Source organism: Diadema antillarum, unplaced genomic scaffold (genome assembly GCF_040938485.1).
Source record: "Diadema antillarum isolate AM-2024a unplaced genomic scaffold, OU_Dant_1.0 scf00000146, whole genome shotgun sequence".
NCBI classification, from domain to species: domain Eukaryota; kingdom Metazoa; phylum Echinodermata; class Echinoidea; order Diadematoida; family Diadematidae; genus Diadema; species Diadema antillarum.
Window position 1 is genome coordinate 888,082 of NW_027271035.1, and position 24,343 is coordinate 912,424.

The 24,343-nt window shown below is 39.8% G+C and overlaps 1 protein-coding gene across 1 annotated transcript; it reads right to left on the reverse strand.

Annotated features, from left to right (window-relative positions):
- Positions 1 to 1,467: 1,467 nt before the first annotated feature.
- Positions 1,468 to 23,063, reverse strand: LOC139721583 (transient-receptor-potential-like protein). The gene is made up of 12 exons (XM_071632914.1): positions 22,647 to 23,063; positions 17,831 to 18,287; positions 12,500 to 12,672; positions 10,584 to 10,920; positions 9,574 to 9,688; positions 7,371 to 7,527; positions 6,480 to 6,676; positions 4,657 to 4,873; positions 3,871 to 4,089; positions 2,957 to 3,123; positions 1,917 to 2,200; positions 1,468 to 1,844 (listed from the first exon to the last, which is right to left on the reverse strand). Exons 1-12 carry the CDS (start codon positions 23,061 to 23,063, stop codon positions 1,468 to 1,470), a joined length of 3,117 nt encoding a protein of 1,038 aa, XP_071489015.1.
- Between the last annotated feature and the right edge of the window lie 1,280 nt (positions 23,064 to 24,343).

Consider the following 24,343-nt stretch of genomic DNA (forward strand, 5'->3'; position numbering starts at 1 on the left):
GCTTCGAAAGAAGAGAGAAGAATGTGTGAAACACTGTTTTCATTCATCATGGTGCGTGATACTTCTCTCCTCAAAGTAAACATTTACAGCTCATCTGATCTGATTTTCCAAGATTGAAATATGGTACAGTGTATGATACGTATGTCACGTGCTTGTGGAATCTGTAATTATACAACTCGCTTGTTCAGTTTAGTGACAGGTGTAATCTTCGATGGAGGCACCTTTATAATGCACGCTATTTCCACGTCTACAGTGAAACGCACAGCTACCTTCAAGTTGACATTGATCAGTAGTGAATGCATTCACAATTAGAGCGGTAAAATAATGAAAATGGCTATAAACTAAGACACTTTTTGGATTTTGAGAACAGCATGTGTTTTCACAAAACATTGGTAATTGGTCATAATTACATGTTAATCCCTTCCTGTGTCACAGCGCCCCATTGGTTTGCACGTAGCCAACGTTAAAGAAATTGTGTGTGTGTGTGTGTGGTGTGGATGATTAGGCATTACTCCCTAGCTATAAAGCTGACATTACTCCGTTTTTTATATAAAATGAGATAATTTTGAGGAGGATAATACGTTTCGTATGAGGCAATGACACCGTCCCATCTAATTTGCATTATTGTGACTGACGGGAGTTCCATTACAAATGATTTAAATGGTTTACTTGAAATACTTTATTGTATCATGTCCCAATAGATGTGACGACTTACACTGCTTAAATCTTCTTCATCGAATTAATTTAAACAAGGAGGGACCGATTGTTTGCCATTATTTTACGTCGTATGTTTCTCGGAGATTGAAATCAAATTCAAACCGCAATCTTTGAAAGCAGCGGTACATTGCATGTGATTGAGCACATTTGCAATGCAAAGCCTTATGTTGATTCTTAACAATTACGGTGCATTTGATCTTCATTATTCAGGCTGCGAAAAAAGACAGGTTCATTCAAGTTCCATTTTTGTTCAACAACAACAGAAACATTATTTGTCGATACATCGTCTGCATCACTCGATATCCAGTTTCTTGGTGGAGTCCTTGGCGAGATATATACTCAGAACGTTGTGTATGCGTTTTGTCTTCACTCACCAAAAACATGGAATTGATCGATTTCTTCCTCAAAAGACTCGTGAATACATTCACTTGAGCATTCATGACTATTTTCCTCTTATCCGATCGTATCAATTCATCTGACCGCCATTTTTTTTCCTCTAAATTTGCACACAAAAAAGAAAACAGAAAAAAATAGTTACCTATCTTCTGGTGAATACATTCAAGTAGTAGATGAAAGTGCACATTAATTGTCACTTAGAAATACAGCCGCAGACAGCGGGTTTTTCTAAAGCAGTTCATGCAAGTCTTGGTATCAAAAGTAATTACAAAGAGTATGAACGAATGTCTTCGATGAACATGCTGTATTTTTCTCTAGAAGAGAAGCGCCATTACCCGCTTGTCGGCAGATTCGTCAAAGCTGCGTTAGGGACGGGTTTTTCGTCCGTCCCTCGTCAGTCTCGAATGCTGGATTCCGATATGAAAAATAGTTGTCCTCGCAGGGGAGGGGAGGAAGCGGGGGCGCTGTGGTGAAATCCAGCTCCAGGGGTGGCGGAGGTACAGGTGGTGGAGGTGACGTCGGCACGTCCACCGAATTCCGCTGCATCACAAATCTGGAGCTGTTTTGTGCTTGCAAGACAGTCTGTAGGCACTGCTGGACTTCAAGGCGAATCCCCTGCATGATCTCCTGCTTCAGAGTAGCGAGATCCGACCGCGTGGTGAGCTCCTCCAGTTCGCTATCGTCCGGCGTATACGTGATACTCACCCCGTTGCCGTTGCCATAGTTACCGCCTCGAGAGGCGTTAGTGGTGGTGGTGGTGGTGTTGGTAGTAGGGGCAAGCCCGCTACCCACTCCGCCATTACTTAATCTGCTAGCGTCCAGTGTGTCCAGTCTGCGAAAGGCGCTCATATGGGAGCTGAGGAGGATGGGTCGAAGTCCGTTCATGTTGTTTTTCTCTGGGCCCGGGCTGTGCAGCTGGTCTGGACTGTTCCCGCCGCTGGGCTGTGAGCGAATTTCCGATGCTACAGATGCGGGGTCGCTCGTCGAGTTGGTGTTCCGCACGATTCGGATGATGTCGCGTCGTATGTTGTGCATGTTGGAATTACCACGTGCCTCCTCGCGCTTGCGATCTTCACGAAGTTCATATCTGTGTTAGAGAACGAGAGATTGTAATCATATAACAGAGGCAGATGGTTGTGTGTGTTTTTGTTGATGTTGTTGTTGTTGTTGTTGTTGTTGTTGTTGTTGTGGAGCTCTATCTTTTCTTCAACCCTTTGTGTGCATTGAGCTCTGGTAGTCACAGGAAATCCCAAAGCGTTTTTATACTAGCTGCCGAAAGTCCCTGGCACAGAAAGGGGTTAAGTGCCAACCACCTTCCCATTTAACTCTACAGCTTCACAGGAAGGTTACTTGCACTTTATGTTTTTAAGACCTCTTGTTATCATACCCTAACTGTACATGAAAGGGAAAAGGAGAATGATTAATGGAAGAGTACACGTAGGGCCTATATCCCAGCAAACCAACTCTTACGTACTGTGTTTCTTAATTTCATTATCACAGATTATGTATAAGCGTACTTATCACTGTCTTGTTTAATCCTACACTCATGAGCGGAATATTAAATTCATACACAAAGAGATGTATATAATTCATAAATACTTTTGAATACTAAGTCTTTCATAGATCTTTTTCCACGCATGAATTAATATAAACGGTATACAAGATTCACTGTAAAATTACATAATATCCATATGCATTAAAAAGTAAAAATATTAAGTCTACTGCCCTTTCGTCGAACAGTGTATGGAAACATACTATTATACGTTTACAATGCCCTATTACCGTTGTACTTTTCGGCTTGAAAATAGGAATAATGAGTATATATCATAATAGAGTTTCGCACCTCAGACTTGAAATGTCTTGCTTGATCTCGTTCAGGTCATCCTCGTTAACGCCGTCAGCCTTTCGTTCGGCTTTACACTGATGAATGTAGCGATTCACCAGTCGCTTCATCACGTCCTGATAGCGATACTCAGGCGACGAGTTCGGCCCGATCGACCCGTCGACATTCTGCGAGTGTAGAAAGCAAAGGACAATAAATGGGTTCCAGCGAACCAAAGAAACATAATTCAATTACAGTAATTTGAACTTCGGTTTCATATTTTTTTTTTATGAGAAAGCAAATAGCTTTCAAAAGAAATAATGCAGTAGTGGCCATTATTGCATGAATTAAAGACATCAGTAAGTGTAAATAACTTACACACACACACACACACACAAAGAAAAAAACAACAACCCTTGGCTTTGCATATATGAAATATCTTATCATACAATTATAATTTTCAGTGAAAGATGTCCTTACACACACGTTTGTATTATGCATATACATAAATTTAATCTTATGTATAAGCGTAATTACATATCTATAGTATGCGCTCACAGTGCATTTATAAAGACATGAATACTGAATATATGGCTAGATTGGCGTGACGCATCTATGTAATAAGAAATTGTGTGATGTTATTGACGCCACACCGATAGATGCGTCTGCATTACCTCAATTGTGTTTCTTTTTCCTAAGACTAAATAATGGTGACACGACATTTTCTCCTGCCATGCGTGAATTGCTCGGGTCTTATTTTGTGATATGGTTTTTCATTTAGCTTGATAATTAGGAGGATTTGGAGTAGGATTAGGGTTATATGTTTATGGGTGGAATTTATGTTTGGCTAAGCTTGCAGATAATCTTATTTTATGGGAGCAATTGTCGCAGGAGCAAATGTCATGGAACCAAAATCGCATTGTGTTCCGTCCAACCTTCATTGAGTCGTTCATGGAGCACCCCCTCTTCGGCCGGGAGCTGTGCTTGTTCTTCCGAAGCGGGACGCGAAACAGCCGACGACAGGCAAGCGCGGCGTAGACCACCGACTTGGGACTGATGATGAGGTTGAATGGGGGCGGAAGGGTTGAACCCTCGTCGAAGTAACTCATCCACAACTTGGAGCGAGCAAATTTCCACTCTCTATCGGCATGGTCCTGAAAATTGTTACGACAGCATATCTTATTGTACATTTCGTATTCTGTTGCAATCTTTTATATCCATTCCATTTTAACTTGTTGATCATCGTAATATAAATGCTTTCATGAAAACGTCATTCTCTCGTTTTAGGTCCGACTTTGAGGATATTGTTATCAATTTTCTACCAAATCAGTTCGACTGAGGAAGTATATGTATCCAATCAAGCTGAGCATAGCATGGAATTGTACTTATGTAAACTCTATTTGTTGCTATAACAGTTGCCACTTTCAATTTTGACATGAAATGGCAACAAGTGGATGAAATCCGACACACTCATGACTGTATGATAGAATGGAGCACCTTCTCAGAGTCATTATTCTCTTCTTTTCGTATATCAGCGGGATCTGATCTTTTCACTGACTGGCCTAAATATCAAGCTCACTGATAGTTGAATGCTGTATCGGTTTAGAAAAGGGAAGACCTCTTAAAATCGAAGGCATGTAAGACGTATCAGAGACGGGCTATGACAACTGCAAAATATCTAGCGTACGACTTGATTTGCAATGCTGTCATGCCATGTTTACCTCGATGATCTGGAAAGAATTGCTCATCATGGCGATCAACATGTTGAGCAGGACGACGATGGCCATGAGATGGTAGACGAGGAAAAGAAGCTCGCCCACGGTTTCGACGAAGATCTCTGGGTCCTCCTGTGCGCTCTCGTCCTGCGGAAGACGAGTCTTGTCCGTGTTGACGAGACCAAAGAGCGCCCACATGAGAGTGAGCAACGTTTGCACCAAACTGCATTGGTCAGGTGCAAGGGACAAAAGACATCGCGTAGTCAACAGAACGAATATAATTATTAAAGGACAAGTTCACCTTCATAAACATAAGGATTGAGAGAATGTAGCAATATTAGTAGAACACATCATTGAAAGTTTGAGGAAAATCAGACAATCCGTTCAAAAGTTATGAATTTTTTAAGTTTGTGTGTAGTAACCGCTGGATGAGAAGACTACTGCAGTGTATGAATAACTTAGATGTCACATGCGTACAACAATATAAAGAAAATATAAAGAGAATTTCACAAAATTCCATCTTTTGAAAAAAGTACACAATCCCCTGACTCGTTACCGACAAATGTTATGGGTAATATTATTCCCCCTGCCTTTAGAAAGGGAAGTCAAGAGCTCTTTTATTATGCGAAAAAAGTGAAAATATGTTGAATTTTCTTTTACATTTTCTTTATACTGTTGTACGCACATGACTCACCAGCTGTAGTAGTCTCCTCATCCAGCGGTTCCAACACAAAAATTTTAAAAATTCATAACTTTTGCATCGATTGTCCAATTTTCTTCAAAGTTACACTGATGTGTTCTACTAATATTGTTGCTTTCTCTCAATCCTTATGTTTATGAAGGTGAGCTTGTCCTTTAAGAAGTCGACCATTTTACAGTCATTACAGTCACGACATAATGTTATCCTCGTATCATGCCTCAATACTTCTACTATGAATATCTATGGTTACCGTTCTTTACTCCGCAGGTTCGTAATTCAGAAAATGAAATAAGGGTCGTTATTCCGAAGACTGGTAAAACCGAAAATGAAAAAGGTTCGTAATTGAGAAGGTTCGTCAGCACGACCTGTTTTTTTTTTCTTCTTCTTTTGGATTAACGAAGGAAATAACGTTCGTTATTCCCAAGATTCTTTAATCCGAAAGCGAAATAAGGTTCGTACACTCCGAAGATCCGTTAGTTCTTCTTCTTTTTTTTTTTTTTGGTACTTTTTCTTTTTTTTTTCCATTTTCGGATCAACCAACCTTCGGAAAAACGAACAAAAAAAAAAAACGAACGGAATTTATGTGGAATTGCAGTATGCGATTTTCAAGTACAATAGTCTTCTTAAACATAAGTTTTAAAGAAATTTAAAAATCTACCCTCTCTCTTATGACGCTTTTCGGGCATCAATCTTTGACGAAAGCTTCAAACGAAATTGTTCTCTTTGTGTGTGTGTCTGTGTGTGTGTGTCTGTGTGTGTGTATGTGTGTGCTCCATTTGATACACTTGTATATCTTCTTTACACGTGTATGTCTGTGAGGAATTTACCTATCAAGCCCTAAAATCGTACGAATATATTTACGCCAGACTAACTGGGAAACCGATGCAGTTAACATTTTGGAACATGTTTACACACAGTCAACGGCACATACAGTAATGTCCTTAGCCTTCAATGCGATTGTACGATTGCCATTGACAATAATTTGATGCCATATAATGATGTATGAAAATAATGATTTCATAACATCTGATACCCCTGATTTTATGATATGCTTTATGGTGGTGTAGTAAGTCTTCCTTCGCGACCTAGTAATGACTACGGTCATGACAAATTCTCTATCCTCATTTACCCCTCGAAATCGTGAGAAGTAGCATCCGCATCATTATTTTCTCTGGCATCTCTGATGCTTTGGAGATAGTTCGAGTAGAGCTTGTTGAGACCACAGGCGAAGGAGAATAGAACGAGGAAGAAGATGAGGAGGAACTTTGCGATGTCAATCAGCATACAGCCCAGAGAGATCTGCAGAGGACCCAGGTACGGGTTAGCCTGTGGGTATGGAAGAATATGAACCTTGCGATGTTGGTATTGCATGAAGTAGAAACCATGGTAACGAAGGTCTGTTGCATTCAAGATGTCAGAATTTAACGACGTCAGTTCTCCTCCCGATAAGTAGCAAATGAGTGATGGGAGGCAATGGACTCGTCTGACTCAAAAGCTCCCTTGATTGAATCCATTTGCTGTCACATTTTCATCCCTCTCTGTTTGATGAAATGGTTTGATAAAATTTGAGTCAGATGATTACCTCACCTAATATAATACATTAAGGTATGGATTCTCCCTGCTGCCCTAAAAGAAGCCGCCCTTTAGATTGAAATTCCATTGCCACTTCAACTGCAAGCCCCTTCCAAAATTAGATGAAAACATGTTTTAATGTTAGTTTGTTAAACTTTATGCCACTTCAGATCACAAATTGGACACATATACACACATGCACGCACACTCACTCACACACACATGCATTCGCACACGTGCTCATACGATCCATACACATGTACCACATTTAAGGTTAGCGCGACGTCGGGTTTGATTCTCTTGACCACATACACAGTCGTGTTTTGTTCTTTTTTCTTCATTTCCTCCTCATGTTCTCTCTTCTTTACTCCACCATCTTCTCTCCTCCTCCCCTCCCATCCTCTTCCTTCTCCTCCTCCTTGCTTGTATCTTCATCTTAAATACAAACCTGAAAGAGGTATATGATCCTGGCGAAGCTGAAAACGTTGGCCACGGCAAAGACCCCTTCTGACAGCACTGTTGGGTCGGAAGGGTGCCAGTCCAGGCGGTACTCGTCGGGGTCGTACATCCCCCTCTCCCGCTGTACAGCAGCCACCAGTCTCAAGCTACCGATGTTGAACAGATTGATTGATTGATTGATTGATTGATTGATTGATTGATTGATTGATTGATTGATTGATTGATTGATTGATTGATTGATTGATTGATTGATTGATTGATTGATTGATTGATTGATTGATTGATTTATTGAGTGAGTGATTTCAAATTATTTCCAGTATGTGTCACAAAAACAAAGAGACAAATATAACTGATACAATGATTATATACCATATAATGGTATTTCGTGGGGGTTTTTTTCAAAATAATAAACAATAATAAAGAAACGTATACTAAGGAACAAAAGGTAATCCAGAATAGAAGTTAGAATGGAAGTTGGGGACCTACACTATAAAAAAATCACAGCTTGCATTACTTAGTCCTCCGAATATTTAACGTGTGACAAAGCATGGATATGTACACAGTGGTTACAATGAAAAACTGAAGCTCGGCTTATTAGAGAAAAGAAAGTAAGAAATATAGGGAGTAGACAAGACACACCATTTTATTTATTTTTTTTTGGGGGGGGGGGAGGGGAGGGGAGAAGAGATGACAGAGAGAAGAGGAGACCAGAGAGGAGAGGAGACCGATCAGGAGGATTGGTTATTTGATACAAAATGTATTCATGAATTGCCTCTTAACTCTAGCCAGACTCGAAAATTATTTTAAAGGGATGACGTAGTTTTGGTTGAGATGGGGATTCATGTTTTAACTTTTTGTGAGATAACATTATTAACCCCTTATGAAATATTAAAAGGCATACAATTCTGGGAGGAATTCAAAGCTTATTTAATGAAAATCAGTTCTGAAATGGCTGAGATATCCAAAAACAAAGTAAAAAAAGTGGTCCTAAAAAGGTACTTCCCTCCTTTTATTAGGACCCGGATTTTCATTGAATAAGCTTTGAATTTCTCTTATAGAATTTTGTGCTGTTTGATAGTTCATATAAGTGGTTTCTAATTATCTTGCAAAAAAGTTAAAGCCTGAATCCTCATTCCAACCAAAACCATATCACCCCTTTAAGCTTGGATACAATGAATCCCATGCAGGGTTCAGGTCTGGTGAATGCAAGTTCTTTTGGCAAACAATGTTCTAATTAGGGGCGAGTGCAATAAATGTGACTGTCTATATAGTTGAGTAATTATGAACCGAACTGTTTGTAGATAACATTTTTCATAATGTAAAAGGAAGGTCATCAGGTCATTACAATTGAATTTGTGCATGAGTGGCCCTTAATGAAAATCATTTGAACATTGTGTTATAAGAACTTTGTGTTCATAAACATGGGCGTAGTATGTGAATAAAACCATTGTTAAAAATAATAGATTCTGTCCAATGAAAGATTACCTGGATAATCCTATAAACCATAAGTCCATAATGTGACTGGGGAAGAATCATAGTAGACGGGCTTGTACAATTTACAATTATTGTACAATTTTAAAAAGTACAGGGCTGAAGATGTCAGCATATTCTATTCATTTCATTTGCTATCAAAATCTCTTACTTCACATTATCTCCACTTAATCTCATTCCATTCTAACTTTGTTTCAGAAAGGCAAAGCGAAAGAGAATATGCTGCATATAATATTATAAGGGAAAAAGAGAGAAAATAACACGAATCAGAAATATTCACTTTTAACAAAGCAACTACTGCATAACTTTTGCTGTAGAGTTTTGATGAAAGCAAGTCCAAGGAGTATTGATGAATATAAGAAGCATTATAGTGGCTATGTAACATGAAAATGAATGTTTTGTTCAGTTTTATTATTCATTTTAATTCAGTTTAATTCAATTATCATTTATTTCCATCCAATAAAAGAGTGAAACAAAATAAAAAACATATATCATGAATACACAAATTATATCGTTTAATCAATTTGTAAGAAGTGCAAGCCAGTACCAATACGAAAGAAGAAGAAGAAGAAGAAAAAGAAGAAGAAGAAGAACAACAACAGCAAACCAAATCACTTAACTATAATTACATGTATCAACTGTGAAGTTAAACTGCGCAGTGCGAAATCTTATTATGACATCAAATCCTTTGGAAGTCTCACCTAAAGGTGCAAAGGTATAGCGAAAGCATGATGAAGTCAAGCCAGTTCCACCACTGCCGGATGTACGCCCTCAACCCTTCCTCCCACAGCTGTTTACACTCCGCCCAGATCATACCTAGCATGGCACAACCAGTTAATCAGTTAATTGATAGTGCAGAAATGCTAGTAATCGTTTAAAAACTGTGCATTATTTACGTGAAAGAAGCACGAACGTGGTGTTGCTCGCACAGCTAATTATTATGGACCTTGAACTCAAAAGCTGACAATAAAAGTTACATGTAATTATACTCGATCACGAACACTCTACGCGCAGGCATTAGATTACATTAAGCTATTAGGAATGCGGGTATAGAACGAGCAGAAAAGAAAAATAAACCCAGCCACATACATGAAAGTTCGATATTGAGTCATTCTATGCAGAATTTCCAGTGAGAAAATCAGTTGATATGTTCCTTTCTCAGAAATAAGCACTCACAGGGGCGGATCCAGGGAGGACCGCAACCGGCGCACGCCCCCCCCCTTATTTTTTGTTGAAAAAAAAAGAAATAAAAAGAAAAAAATAGGGGGAGGGGTGCATGCGCCCCCCCTTTAATTTTGTAAACGCGCCCCCTCTTTACGGAATTCCTGGATCCGCCCCTGCCTCACTATATTGGATTTGCGCTGTCTGCACCGCATAACAAGTCATTTTACTTATATTTCTGATAAACCATTTTACATTCATTATTCATTGTAATTTTCCCATGAACACATATTTTTAGTCCTTCAAGATTAAACAGCGATATACTTAACTATACACTGTGTACAGATAATTGTAACTGAGCATAATCTTGTCAGGAATACCATCCATGAACAGCCAAAACAATGAAGCAATAAATCAATTAAGCAAGAGTATTCCCATGTTGACAAACTCGGGTTAAAAAAAAAGGTGGAACTATGAGACAAACTGGGCCTCGGTTTTTGCAATTTTGATGACGCGGGTGACGCCGAAACAAGAATAAGTTTGCGCTCACCGAGAACGAAAACGAGAATGAGGCTCTCGATGGTGTCCGGTGTGCGACCACGAGAGGAGTCCCCCCTCGCCCACGGCGACGCCGACGCCATGACGAGGAGGAAGAGAAAGAAGAGGAAAGACGCGCTGTGGTTGAGGAACTTCATAAAGGGGGATCGGAGGAGGGTCCCGATTGGGGTGCGGGGAAAGATCAAGTAGTACATGGCCATGAAGGGGAAAAGGCAGATGAGCCCGATGCAGATGAGGCTTTTGACGAACCAGTTCCGACGCCGCCAGCCCGGCAGGCCCTCGTACCAGATAGAGGCTAGAAGCTGCTGCGTGTGGGGGTGAGCTACAAACTAAAGGGAGAAACATTATGCGAAGGAAGATTAAGTGCATCGTATAACAATATTTCTGGTTCGGAGGGGGGGGGGGGGGGGAGTGAGCTGCATGGTCCTGTATGCTATAATGTCACTGATCACTAATTTCATATGAACATGAATCTATGAAAGTACTGAGGTTGAAAATGATAGACATGATAGATGAGTTTCATTTAAAGAGAGAGAAAAAAACCCGAATGTGTAAGTGAGCAGACACTTCATCGTCATTGCGTAGTCATGCGAAGGGGACTTCGAGCCGTTAGTCCAGTAGTTTGCTCACAAGCATTCGATGCTTCCGTTGTGACCACGTAAAACAATTTAATCTAATTCACAAATCGATTCAATTCTAACGACACAGAGAGTTAGAAGTGTACTCATTCATGATTATGTTTTTGAACCTTTAATGACAATCTGTAACTTCGAAATGCTCGCTATTCTTCATTCAGTATACTCTGACAGACGACGTGTTTCGAAAAGCTAGAGAAAAGAATGAGCCTATGATGGTACTGGCAGTCATACAATAATGAATACAGCATTACCTTGTAATGCGCCATCGATCTAGTGACCTATTCTGGGGCAAAGAGGGACAATAAAGCGAATTGCGCACAGTTGTACATGATTAAAGAGAAAGGGAGAAGGAAGGGATAGAAATCTGTATTACCAACTCTAACAAAATGTTAAGATATCTAAACATTACAAGAAGCAAGCATATATGACCTCAGATTCTTTTTAAATACTTCTATGGATTCTACAATTATCTGTACAATGATACTGGCATCATGTCTTTCTGATGCAGTCTCGAAGTTGGTACATCTATGATGATTGATTGAGCTCGATATGGAGCTGGATATGGAGCTCGACCCATCAGCCCTTTCGACATTGATATGATGATCAAGCACGTTAGAGAATAAATCCACCCCCAAAATAAGTGAACTTCAAAGGAAAGAAAAAAATCCCCTACACAATGATACAAAAACGACAAAAAGCGGATAGACAGTACGGAAAATATGACATTTTGAAATTTCACATTTATTCGGAAAACATATCTTGACGAGTCCTTGTGAATATTCAAATGAGCGAGTTGATGATGACATACCCTCACAATTTTTCATGGATGCTACTGTATTATATGAAATTCAGAAAAATCGTTATTTTTAGCCAGTGCAAGTAAAAGCATATTCCCATACCAAGATATATCAGAGTTAACATTAGTTCTTTTTTTTATTTTGGATGGTTTTAATACAATTTTCATACAGCTAAAATACGAGATTTTTGTCATTTCTGTCTATGAAATGAATAAGAAATTATGAGAGCAGAACATCGTCAACTTGCTGATTTGAATATTCGTAAGGACTGGTCAAGTAATGTTTTCCGAAAAAAAAAAATTAAAATTCAAACTGTCATATCTTCCATATTTCTTATCCGATTTTCATCATTTTTGAATCGTTCTGTATGGTATATTTTTTCTCTTCCTTTTGAAGTTTATTTATTTTTTGGGTGAATTTCCTCTTTAAGAGAGCTACATTTATTAATTTATTTATACTCTTATGAGGTGTACCTTTTTCTGCTCGTATTTAAGGGCGAGTTTCAGACGGGAGAGAGTCAGCTTTCCTGCGTTTAACTCATCAGCGTCGTAGTTACTGTCATCGTCGTCTTCCATGCTCTCCTTGTTGAGGAGGGCGATGACCTCCTCGGAGCTCCGACACTGCTCCAGGAGATCGACCGCGTACGCTAAAGGGTGTGCAGACAAAACGCAAGTTTATTAGTACAGTGTAATGGGAGACTGTGAACTCGTAAAACAGAGGATGCTGACGCAAAATGCTTTGTCCACTTTGTCTATCGTGATCCAGAAGTTATAAAATCTTAATGGGAACTCGGTGATGGGGGATAATATACTTACAGAGCCTTTCGAGGAAGCAGTTACCTCAGATAAAACCATGGTAACGTTCATTACTATAAGTTTTCCCGGTCAATTTCATACTTTTGTCATTCAAGTTCCTATTCCGAGCATTCGATTTCACGCATTCCACGCTCACAGCACTGAATCAGCAATCAAATCAAAAATCCGTTCATTCGAATTCACTATCAAAGCATTCATATTCACTATCGTAGCATTCAAATTTACTGTCGGAGCATTCAAATTCACTATTGGAGCATTCGAATTCACTGTCGGAGCACGCATGTCAGCAATGAGCATTCAAATTCCTGTCAAGCTGTCGACGGAATCTCGTCGATCATTCAAATTCGTGACTAGGCAACCATGTTCCAAATAGCTGCATTCAATTTAAAAGAAGGCCGGAATTTGGTTACTTTACGGCCGTGTGTGTGTGTCTGTTTCATTTAGCTTGAATATATCGGGATTTATGAGGAATATTATTTATTTGGCAGTAGAGGTCCACCTATTCATTGACAAATATGAACTCAGGCTTCACGAAATGGGATATACAGGCACATATGCATGTCCCTCAGGTAGGACGTAAAATGGAGGTCCCATGTGTGACAGAATCACAACTCATCCACGCAAAAGATCCCACTTCATTTATTTATCACAAAGAGCAGAGTGTTCAACCCGATGAAATGGTCCCACCTGATATCCAACTGGACCCCATAGAAGACAAGTTATTGCAGCCATCTTCTTAGATGGAAAATGAAACAAACAAACAAACAAACAAACAAACAAACAAAGATTAGGCACTGTATATGCCTACAGACGAGCATGATACGGAAAGTTGGTTGACACCGGATGAAAAAAAAAAGCAATTTCCACTAGGCCTACATTGAAACTGATAACATGAACATTGTATATGTCTTATTTGTTGGTTGTTGCTATCGTATTGGCATACTTTTGCGGGACTTTGTGAGGTCATTGTGTGTCAAATTGTCTTTAACACATTACCATTATGGGGTTAGTGTTTGGGCGTTGTCAGCGTGCATGCAGTATCATCAAGAAATATGATTAGATTGTCGTTGCGTTGTTTGGATGCACTGCTGATTGGACCTTACAATTTAGAATTTTAAAAAATGAAAAACAAAGAATACATGAACAGCGAACAATAGAACTTATAAACGATGATAATTACACTATATGCAAGCATTCATTGGTTGTGTATGCCATTTCTCCTTTCGTCAAGTCTACTCCATTTTCCTCGTTAAATTGATCGCACAAAGTAGGAACTAGATCGTCTGAAAATGACATTGAACGCTCCAAACAAGCTCATCGGGACTATCACATGACTATCGCATGAATATGAATGCACGAGTAGGAAATACAATGCTCGCATTTAGAAATTGAACGCCCAATCGTGAATTTGATTTCACAAAAACGAAATAGAACGCCCATAATGAAATTGATCGCTCGGATTCTGAATCTGAAAGCCCGAATTTGTGTGAATTTGAATGCACGTTATAGGAATTTGAATGACCAAAATATGAAGTTAACCGGGAAAACCTATATTAGGTTATAGTAATGGGAGCAGTGATTTAAAGAATGTTCGAGTTATCATATTTGATGTAGGTCAGCTGTACCACAAAATATCCTACCATACAAAATTTCACAATGAAGCCTAAAATATGAGGAGATATCGCTTTTTTTCTCAATGAACCAAAAATGTAGACGTTTTCTTCTAGAAACAATTTTATTACAATTATTGTTCACATTTTGTATATCTACAATACTTAAGATTATTTATACTGATCGACATTTTCACATTGGTTGTTTCTATCCCTAAGTCACATTATAGAACTACTTTGTGAGCACTAAAGCTGGGTTTTTGTTCATCTGCAAATGGTAAAATGCCTTTAAATGTTTACCCACTAGGCTTCATGCCTATCGAAGAGTTAATCCAAGTTCCCCCTTTTCATCCTTATTGCCTCGTTCATCTTGTGACTTCCGTTCATTCTCTATCCGTAAACATGCTCTGTCCCTTGTCTATTTCCCATTTCATGTGCTTCTTCGAATTTTCTGATATACTTTGATTTTCTGTCAATACCATAATGGGACACAGTCAATATATGTTAAAACTCAACAACGTGAAGACTGAACGGGCTCTTCTCTGTCTTAAAGTTTTGATTTTATCACAAATATTCGCATTTCCTTCATTTACATGTGAGACCACTTACTGGCAACCGAAATATAATTGTAGTGTTAAATCTGTATTACTTCAGTCATAATGAAAACTTCATTGGAATCATGTAAGGTATCACATTGTTCTGTTCACGTGTAATCAGTATGTGATATTACGATTTTAAGATCGTTTTTAGAATCATCTTTCTTCAAGTGTAACCTATAGCTGTCCTGACCTGAAAGTCGGTAGCCGGCAAAGCGCTTGCTCAATGAAATGGAAAATATAATGCACGTCCCTCTAACAGAACGAAACAAAATAATGTGAAACTCACTAATTCGTTATGCCATTTCAGCGTATATGAACGTAAACAGAAAAGACCGAAATGAAACTCTGTTCATAAAGGTTCTGTAATGTCGGTACTACCCTCTCAAGTCTCACCTTACATGACTTTTAATAGCACTTTTAACATACGATTTGGATTGGAAAGGTAATACCTATCCCAGAAGCAGACATTGCCTATTAGCCGTTGGGGTCCTATAATTTGGATTTAGTTGCCCATTAATGTGCTTGGATTTTCCATGCGCTAGCCAACATCTTGATTCTCACCTGCGAATCATCTCTAGATCCAGATAAAGGGATGGTATAATTTTGGTTAAGATGGGGCTTCAGGTTTCCTACTTTTTTGTGAGATAATGAAAAAAAAAAACTCTCGTAAAAAATGAAAGAGCATAGAATTTCAAATGGAATTCAGTGGTCATTTGATGAAAATTGGTTTTGAAATGGCTGAGATATCCAAAAACAAAGATGTACTAATAAAAGGTGGGACCCATCACTTATTAGGACCACTTTGTTTTACTTTATCTTTTGATATCTCGGTCATTTCAAAACCGGTTTTCATCAAAAGCTTTGAATTCCTCTTGGAATTATATGCTCTTTCATATTTCATAAGAGGTTTCTTACTTCTCACAAAGAAAAGTTGGAAACCTTAAGTCCCATCTCAATCAAAACTATTCCACCCGTATAATTATCTACGTTAGATATTAATCTCCCTCTGGTCAAGGGGATTCATATATCATATAATGTATGCCTTTCATACTGAGACATTTGAGCATTTGTGGCGGCAACCCTGGTCAAATCTATGCATGTAGATCACTAACGCAGGCATCATTTCCAGTTCCACATCATGTTCTTTAATACGCTTTAAGGTATTGGCCCTATGTACACCACACTGAACGCCGTCTTCTTCCTCTTCTCCTCTTTTTTTCTTCTGATCCTTCATTCCTCCAATTTACCCGCATCATCATTATCGCCGACATAGTTTAATTCATTTATGCTTCAGGGCATATCTCATGGTCGGAGACATCGCCGAGACTGATCAGTGGCGGCCAAAAGACCCAAAAGAGAGGAAAAAAAAGAAAGGAAGAAAAAGGGGCTTTTAATTTCGCTCTCACCAAGGGGACTCAAGGGCGACGTCCGAGACATCTCCAGACAAGGTAACAACCAATACTGTTTTCTAAGGGAATCGCCACTGGAACCATCTTCCTCGTCTTCTGTACATAGCATCAAAATACTGCCTCAGCATCCACAAAATACGCTATATTGAGCTGCTGCAACTGTTTCATCTTCTCCCTCTTGCCCGTCTGATCTCCGTTAGTTGCACTTGGCATGCTTAGGCGCCATGGTGAAGGGACATAATTTGGTGCAGTGCAAGGAACAGCAACAGCAGCAGCAGGAACAAGTATACCAAATGACCAATGAATGATGAAGACCTTGACCGGGATGTACCTGACTAAGACAAGGAGCGCAGGCAACTCCATGCCTGCACTTGGACAGTCACGTGGTCCCTCAGCGGGTCAAGCAGCATCCAGCAACGTCAAAGCAACGCCTCCTCAGCATCCTCGTCTCGGATACGTCGCGGAGACATTTCCCGACGCAACTAATAGATACGTTTCGGAGACGTCTCCGAGACCTGCTGATGAAGACTGGAAAGGTCTCCAGGAAATCAAATTTGTTTGAATGTTCCAGAAGATGTCGCGCAGATGTCTGGGAGACATCTTCGCAACCGGTGGAGTGGAGACTCAGTCACCACCAGGTCACCGCCTTTTCCTGATCATCGCCAATGAGATTTATCCACATAAATTGACCTAAATATTGTCTTCATTGTTTGATATTTTGCCAGACGGTATAGAAGGTTGTTTAAACCTGTATGCATATTGTCGGTGTCGGTGTATAGGTATACATGCTTTTTCTTTGTCTGTTTTGCCCTCGTCACACAATTTCATAAGTACTTGATCGACCAAGGTATTAAAATAGTCCAATTCAGAGTAGATCATAGCTCTTGCACCCATAGTCAAGACAGCAAACTCAGTGGCCATAGTGGAGATTTGATGCAATAGGATTATCATTTTTAGTAATTTTTCTTACTGTCTGTTTCAGGCAAGTAGGATATTCTTTCAGGCAAGGAAAATACGAAACGTGAGGAATCTGCTTGTCCGAAAGGCAGATAAAAAGGTTAGTGTGAAACCTGGCTGTAACATCTCTATAAAATCAATATTCACGATTATTCTTTTAGACAGTTTCCTAGAATACGACATGTACTCTTTTTATGGCCTCATCACTGTCAAGAGACACTACACAGGCGTAAGATCCAATCACCAAATAACCTTGTCATAAAATTTCAGCCTGTTTCTTTGGGCTATGTTCCCCAGACGACCCCATCCTGTACGAGGGGGGCTCATAGAGCGGCCAGGAAGTCGCAGAAGAAACAGGCTGGTGCTTTTGGACTACAGACAGACTGTCAGGGTTCTGTAACCTGATGATCTTACCTTTGGCCTGCTCACTGAGAGTGACATACATGTCCTTGAACTCGTTCTCCCTCATTGCCAGACGCTGCAGCTCCCAACTCAACTTGAAGGCTGTGAGAACCGGGTCGCTGCTGGTTAGTGAGATCCAGGCGGGGCTGGCTAGAGCGCGGTAGGTGTTGATTCGGTCCAGCGAGTAGCGCAGACTATCTTGCTTCTGTTTCTCCTCGCAAACTGCGCAGGCGCAGACGCAAGGATGTGGCTTGTAGATGGTGGCGCCCCGCGTGAGCAGAAGCTGCAGAATCTCGAACTGGTTGCAGTGCGCAGCCAGAATCACCGGGGATATGTCCGGGGAGTAGTCAGAACTCTCCTGGCGTCGGGACTTGTTTGCGGATGCCCAACCTTCTCCGAGCATCTGGCGGGAAATACTCGGATGATTTACCATCATCTCCACCATTCGATAGACCCCTTCACGTATCGCCTGCAAAACGATAGGTAGATGTACTTGTTTAAACGAGGTGAAGGCAGATGGAAACAATGGTCGCGATCTGCCCATAGAAATTTGTGAATGCATAACTCCCATAGCAGATTCCGGAATGAAATTCCGAAGGAGAAACAAAATATGATACAAGTAAGTAAATCCTTATCCAGTGGGAAGGAATGCTGGAAGCAGTCTACCACCCGACCACATATCACCTACTGGAGATTGTTTATCATAATACAAGTATTGGAGTCTACCAAGTTATTTCTGAAATAAATCTGGTAATCTCAACGTTAAAAAAAAATCATACTTACATCATAAATAACAATCTGTGCTTGTGTCTACCTGTGCCTATCTAGGCTTGCTCGCAAAGAATACGTGAATATTCAAGGAATGAATCTAATTTTCTTCCATGTCAACGGCGACAGACACTGGAAATTGTGACCTCGATATATCATGCAGGCGTCTGAGCACTTTGGGGTCTCAGGTGGCCAATAAAATTGGCGATGATATCACGATAACTAATGTGGTCTTGTGCGGGGGCGCGTGTCAATGCGTAAATATTACGGATCAGGCTCACATGGGCGTGGTCATATTGCTTATAGTGAATCTTACACCACCTTCCCTGCAATTCGAATTCCGCGTTAATATACCGTTCGGAGTCCTTCGCTTTCTTTCGTTTGGACGTAATTAGGCTGAAATTTTTGCGTAATTCCTCCTTGCATTTGTAGTCTCTTTTTTTTATAATAAAGTGCTGATCAGTTTCTGTCGAATGGCATTTCGCTACACACCTTTATAACAATAAAAAAAAAGGCTGAAAAAGCAGTGATTAATGTATATGTATGGAAGAGCAATATGATTGCTGCAGTGTACATATACATGAAGACTCATTTCGGAAATTTGAGGAAATTTTTGCATTTTATAATTTCTGTTGTCGTTGTTGTTATTGTGGTTGAGGTCTTGAAATTAGACAACCCAAAACTCGACTATATCGAATAACTGACACGAATGAAAAAAGATTTAAGTACAAAAATTAGTGATTGGCCCATGCGGTCATTAGACGAATGTTTCTCAGCCACAGAGTGGTCATCACACCAAATAAAGGATTAAATGGACGAATTAATTAAGCTGGAATTGTATCGGACGAAAATAAAATAGGGATAACCTGGTACGTAGCAGACCCACTGGCTAAATGAAAGTCTTAACGTTGTTTGCACTTCTTCCCACTTCCCGCTTTATATCCCTCTGTTTTAAGTCGACATTGCTTCACCTAAGGACAGGACATGACGTCATCACGACGAAAAACGTTAGTTCATGCGCTCCTTTCTTTTCCTGCGGATGTTATTGAAGATCGATTTAGCCGGTAAAAATTGACAGATTTAAAATTGATGTTCCATGTTTAAAGATTTACAGGCATTTCAATCATTCGAGCACAAATAGCCTGGGCCATTTAATGTGCATTCATAAACATTGTAAGGGAGGAGCTGTCTCTTTCACTATGGCTCCTGTGTTTCAAAATGACAAATGTAACTGTAATAGCTTCTTTCAGCTGGTATCTAAAAGGAATTGACAGAAACATAGTGTCAAAGCCATTGTGTTACATCATGATCTGTATATTGTCCATGTTGTATAGGAGCAAGCGTCACTCTCTATGTATAGACTATATTCTTCTCAGGGGCGGGGTCTTGGGAAGCTCTAAGGAAAACGTGTCGCTAGCTTTTAGATGCTATAGACAGCTTACAAAGTGAGGTACAAGTTTCGATTATGTACTCGTGTGCACTTGGTTTTCTACTTTTTGTTGTTGTTTTTCTCCCATCTGACGCTGCTTATCAACTTATAGTGATAGATATGGCGTGAAATTTCCAGTTTGCAAAGATGAAAAGGAAAGACTGCCATAATGTTCAACAGGAAATGGAAAAATCTCTAGTTAATGATGGCAGCTTTCACTGAAGCTACAAAGAACATTTTCTGACGAAATCAATCGAGTCCTTTCAATGTATTTCCTTTTCTTATGTCAGACAGTGATTTGAAGAAAAATGAAAGAAGTTTCCTGCCTTCCACGAAACACTGTCCTATACGCGATTTCTTTCCATGCATCAGCAATTATTCGATTTTGAGGATTTTCAGAAATCCTTCCATTGTTTTCCCAGGAAATCAGTGGGAGTAAGAAAAAAAAAAGCATTTCTAGCATGTTTAAGGTAACAATCTTTCTCGGCATCCACCTGTTTATACACTCCCTCCCCCCCCCCCCCCCCCCCCCACCCCATGTGAAATGACTTGTGTAAAGAACCTCCGCACAGTCGTCGCCTCTGATTTTTGTATTATGCATAGTTTTTTTTTTCCCCATTGTATACTGACGAGAGATCAAACTTCAAAATTGAGCTGTGTACACCTACTGGCGTACTTGGTTACTTTATATTTCTTAAGGGATATTAGCTTCACATGCCACATGCTGACTCTCTTAAAGGGCCAGGAACAAATAAAAGTAAAATGCCACTTTCATTCATCTATACTAATATAGCATACTGTATTACATCGATGATAAACCTATAACGTTATGTCTCAAGGGCATAATAATGTGCCCTTGAGTCTTGGTCTTCCAAGGAGTCCAGACTACAAGCGTTTATAAAGCTGACATTGGACACAAAATATCATTTATATAAACTACCTAAAAACTCAAAGAAATAATTATATATCAAACAGCGTAATAAATAGAATAACATAAACAATATTTTCCTTTTAATTCTTGCTTTAACCAGATATGAATTTATCAGAAGACCATTCAATATTACAGATGCAAGCTATTATGAACGAATCTAAATTTAGCAGTGACTCTTACTCAATACGCATCTGGTTGTATTCAAAGGTATCTTCATAACAAAAAGTTTCAAAATGGGGTCTCGGAAAACAGCGTTATCGACTGCTGGTAAGTCGCGCGGAGTATACACACTATTCTTATTTATAAATCGAGCTTTAACATTTGCGGCCGGAGGAACATTATGCGCACCATAAGCATTTCAATATTGTGTGCTCTGAACGCCTTTTGATGCTTAAATCTCCAAAATCTTGATTCGTTAAAATTCCAACGATCCAGAATTTGTTGTGATGAATCACACCCAGATGTATTTGACAAGTAAAAGTTGTAGAAAAAGGATTTTCAAGAAGAAAAACTGCACATTCAGTCGTCATAATCGCTATAGGACCTACTATTATAGTTATTATCGTGACGATACCGTCAACATGGGCGTGGCTATCCAGGAGGACGGAGTATTACGAACTACCGTGCTGATAGCACGCACTATGACGAAATTAATCTACATTCTGTCTTCAGTAGCAAGCAGTTTATAAAGGTCTTATGACAAATGTAGGCTTTCGATTTTATTGAATAGTCGCTCCGGACACATTATAAATATCTAGGTGTTCGCTTTTTTTTTGAATGGCCGCTCTTGAAAGGTCTGCTTGTAGATTTTTCCCCAATTCCTCCAGAGGTACGTTCCTTGTGTGTCAAGGCACTATAGGATCAGAATTCGCTGTCACTGTCTAATACTACGACCTGAGCCAAAAGAGAGTGTTGTTCACTTTGGGTGCGTCCAAGAAAGTTAACTCATGGAGGGGTCATCCAACGAGAGCTCGACCGACACCCATAAGTCATACAGCCCACAAGTTCGACATTGAAAAAAAAAAGGTCCATGAGTCGTACAGCCCATGAGTTCGACACTAGGCAAATAAGGCCCATGGCCCATGCATTCGACACTAGATAAAAACAATCCACGAGTTCTAAATTACAACACGGGGCTTAATATGTCGGTATCGTGGGTCCTTGTTTGCTTAGTGTCGAACGCATGGGTTGTAATTTATGACTCGTGGGCTGTGCAACTCGTGAGCTGGAAAACTCATGGGCTGTATTACTCGTAGGTGTCGGTCTCATGACGTGCACCCGCTCATGGATGGTACAGTCTTGAAATTATGACGCACATTTTAGGAAATACGTGTGTCACTTGCCTTTGTTTTAAAATTGTCAATATTCTTAGAGCAAGGCTACAATATGGCTCTACGCACTTTCACAGTATGTGGATCCTAACGTCAAAACGAACTCTCCCTTAAATGGAAAAAAAAAGTACGAAGAGAAATGCGATTACGCTTTTCCAGCAGAATTTCTTTTGATTTCTTCTACAAGCCTTGCTTTTAAGTGGGGCTCTTCGGATCGTAATTCTAATAGATATAACATTTGATCGTGAATGAAATTTAATCCATACCACCTGTCGTATTCATACATTGTTAAATAAGTTACATAGGTTTACGTAAGTTGAATTGTAATGATAGTGGAATACTGAAAACGACGCCATGCCACAAACTGACCTGAAGCAGGGCGTCCCCGATTTCGACGTCGGGCTGAGCCAACAACAGTTCAACTATTTCCAGATTCTCGTTGTCGACGGCCATTTGAAGGGCGCTGCGACCCAGCAAGTTGCTGACGTTCACATTGACCGGGTTCTCGCCCTGAAGGCAGCGGACTATGGACGCCTTGTCGCCCTTCTCGGCCGCCTCGAGAAACTCGCGTTCCTTGGGCGTGATTCGCTGGCCCTCGCTGAACAGCTGCAGCGGAATGTTGCTGACGCCGGAGATGAGAGAGAGGTCCGAGCCGATGCCATTGGCCGTCATACCAGGCACCGACAGGTAGCCCGGCAGGTGGCTGTTGTGGTGACGGGAGGGCGTCTGCGCCGGAGTCGGCAGTCGATGGGGGTTAAGCTCCGTTGTCGACGATGTGGTGTGCATTGTGACGATTCCGTGATTGGTCCCCTGCTGCAGTGATTAAATCACCACGTTCCTTGTGTGTATTCTGAAGTGAATGAAAGGAAATTCCATTTTCACATAAACGAAGCTATTCATTTACTTCGTCTCATTCATGTTGATATCAAACAAATTATAAATTCCAAAGTATGGGTATCATTACAGCTTTCAAATTGCCCTCTAATCGTCCATCCTTCATGATTAAGAATGCTATCAGTCATACCAAACCATTGTCTAAATAAGACCATTTGAAGGTCACTGCTCTTTGTATCCTGCAACCATATATATTTGTCAAAGTAAGCAGAATTGTTTTCCAAAATTTGCGATCAAAATGAATATGTTCAAACGCTGAACAATTAGGTATAGTCTTCCAAAATCCAGGAATTGTGTTTGTCTCACCGTCATATATTGCATCTTGTCACTGATCAATTCAGCTTTTAATTCTACCTTCTTGCCAAAACAACTCAGACAAAAGATAGTAACGAATATGAAGAAGCTAATTTCAGTACTATTAGTCCTTATTCTTATTTTTACCCCATCATCATCGTCTTTGCAATGTCATTATCATCGTTGTAGTATAATACCCAGCTTTCACAGTTCTTATATTAAGCCTTACATCAAAACATTATAGTAGTAGCATTAGTAATGAAAAACAATGGTTTGTTATACTTGCGATATGATACAGAAATGTTGTGAAATTGCATTAAGCAGAAATATTGATGGATTGATGGTTTCATGCAATATGCTCCGGCGACATCATTATTTATGATCAATTACTTCGAAAAGTGAGACAAATGCTCCGAGACATTTTGCTCCGCCGACATTTGCTCAATAGATAAAATGCAACATTTGCTTCACACTGGTCGGTAAAAATCGATTATTGAACCCCAGTTTCCTCTGTTTCAAAGCATTAATTCAAGAACAAACAGCATTGTTGTGCAAAATGATTTTGAATGTTTGTAAATGTCGCAAGACTTTCATAGTTTCACTCTAGATTTAAAAACGAACGTTATATCAAAACACTCGAGAATTCAATTGAGAGTTACATTTTCGGGGGAATAAGTGTGGAACAATAATTATTATTGTTGAGGAACACAATGTCCTATCTTCGGAGCATATTTCGGCGGAGGAAATATCAGAGGAGCAGTTGTTAATGGAGCTATATTATTGTCCTAGAGCAACTGTCAGTGGAGCAAATGATGGCGGAGCAATATACGGCGAAGAACTTGCCCTCGGACTAAAAATCGGCGGAGTAATTATTGTCG

Excerpts from the sequence above, each read along its gene's own strand:
- LOC139721583 (XM_071632914.1), bottom strand. The coding sequence starts at position 23,063 with ATGCACACCACATCGTCGACAACGGAGCTTAACCCCCATCGACTGCCG. Across the intron at positions 18,288-22,646 it reads TCGGGGACGCCCTGCTTCAG|GCGATACGTGAAGGGGTCTA; the intron begins GTCAGTTTGTGG and ends ATCGTTTTGCAG. Across the intron at positions 7,528-9,573 it reads CTATACCTTTGCACCTTTAG|CTTGAGACTGGTGGCTGCTG; the intron begins GTGAGACTTCCA and ends CAACATCGGTAG.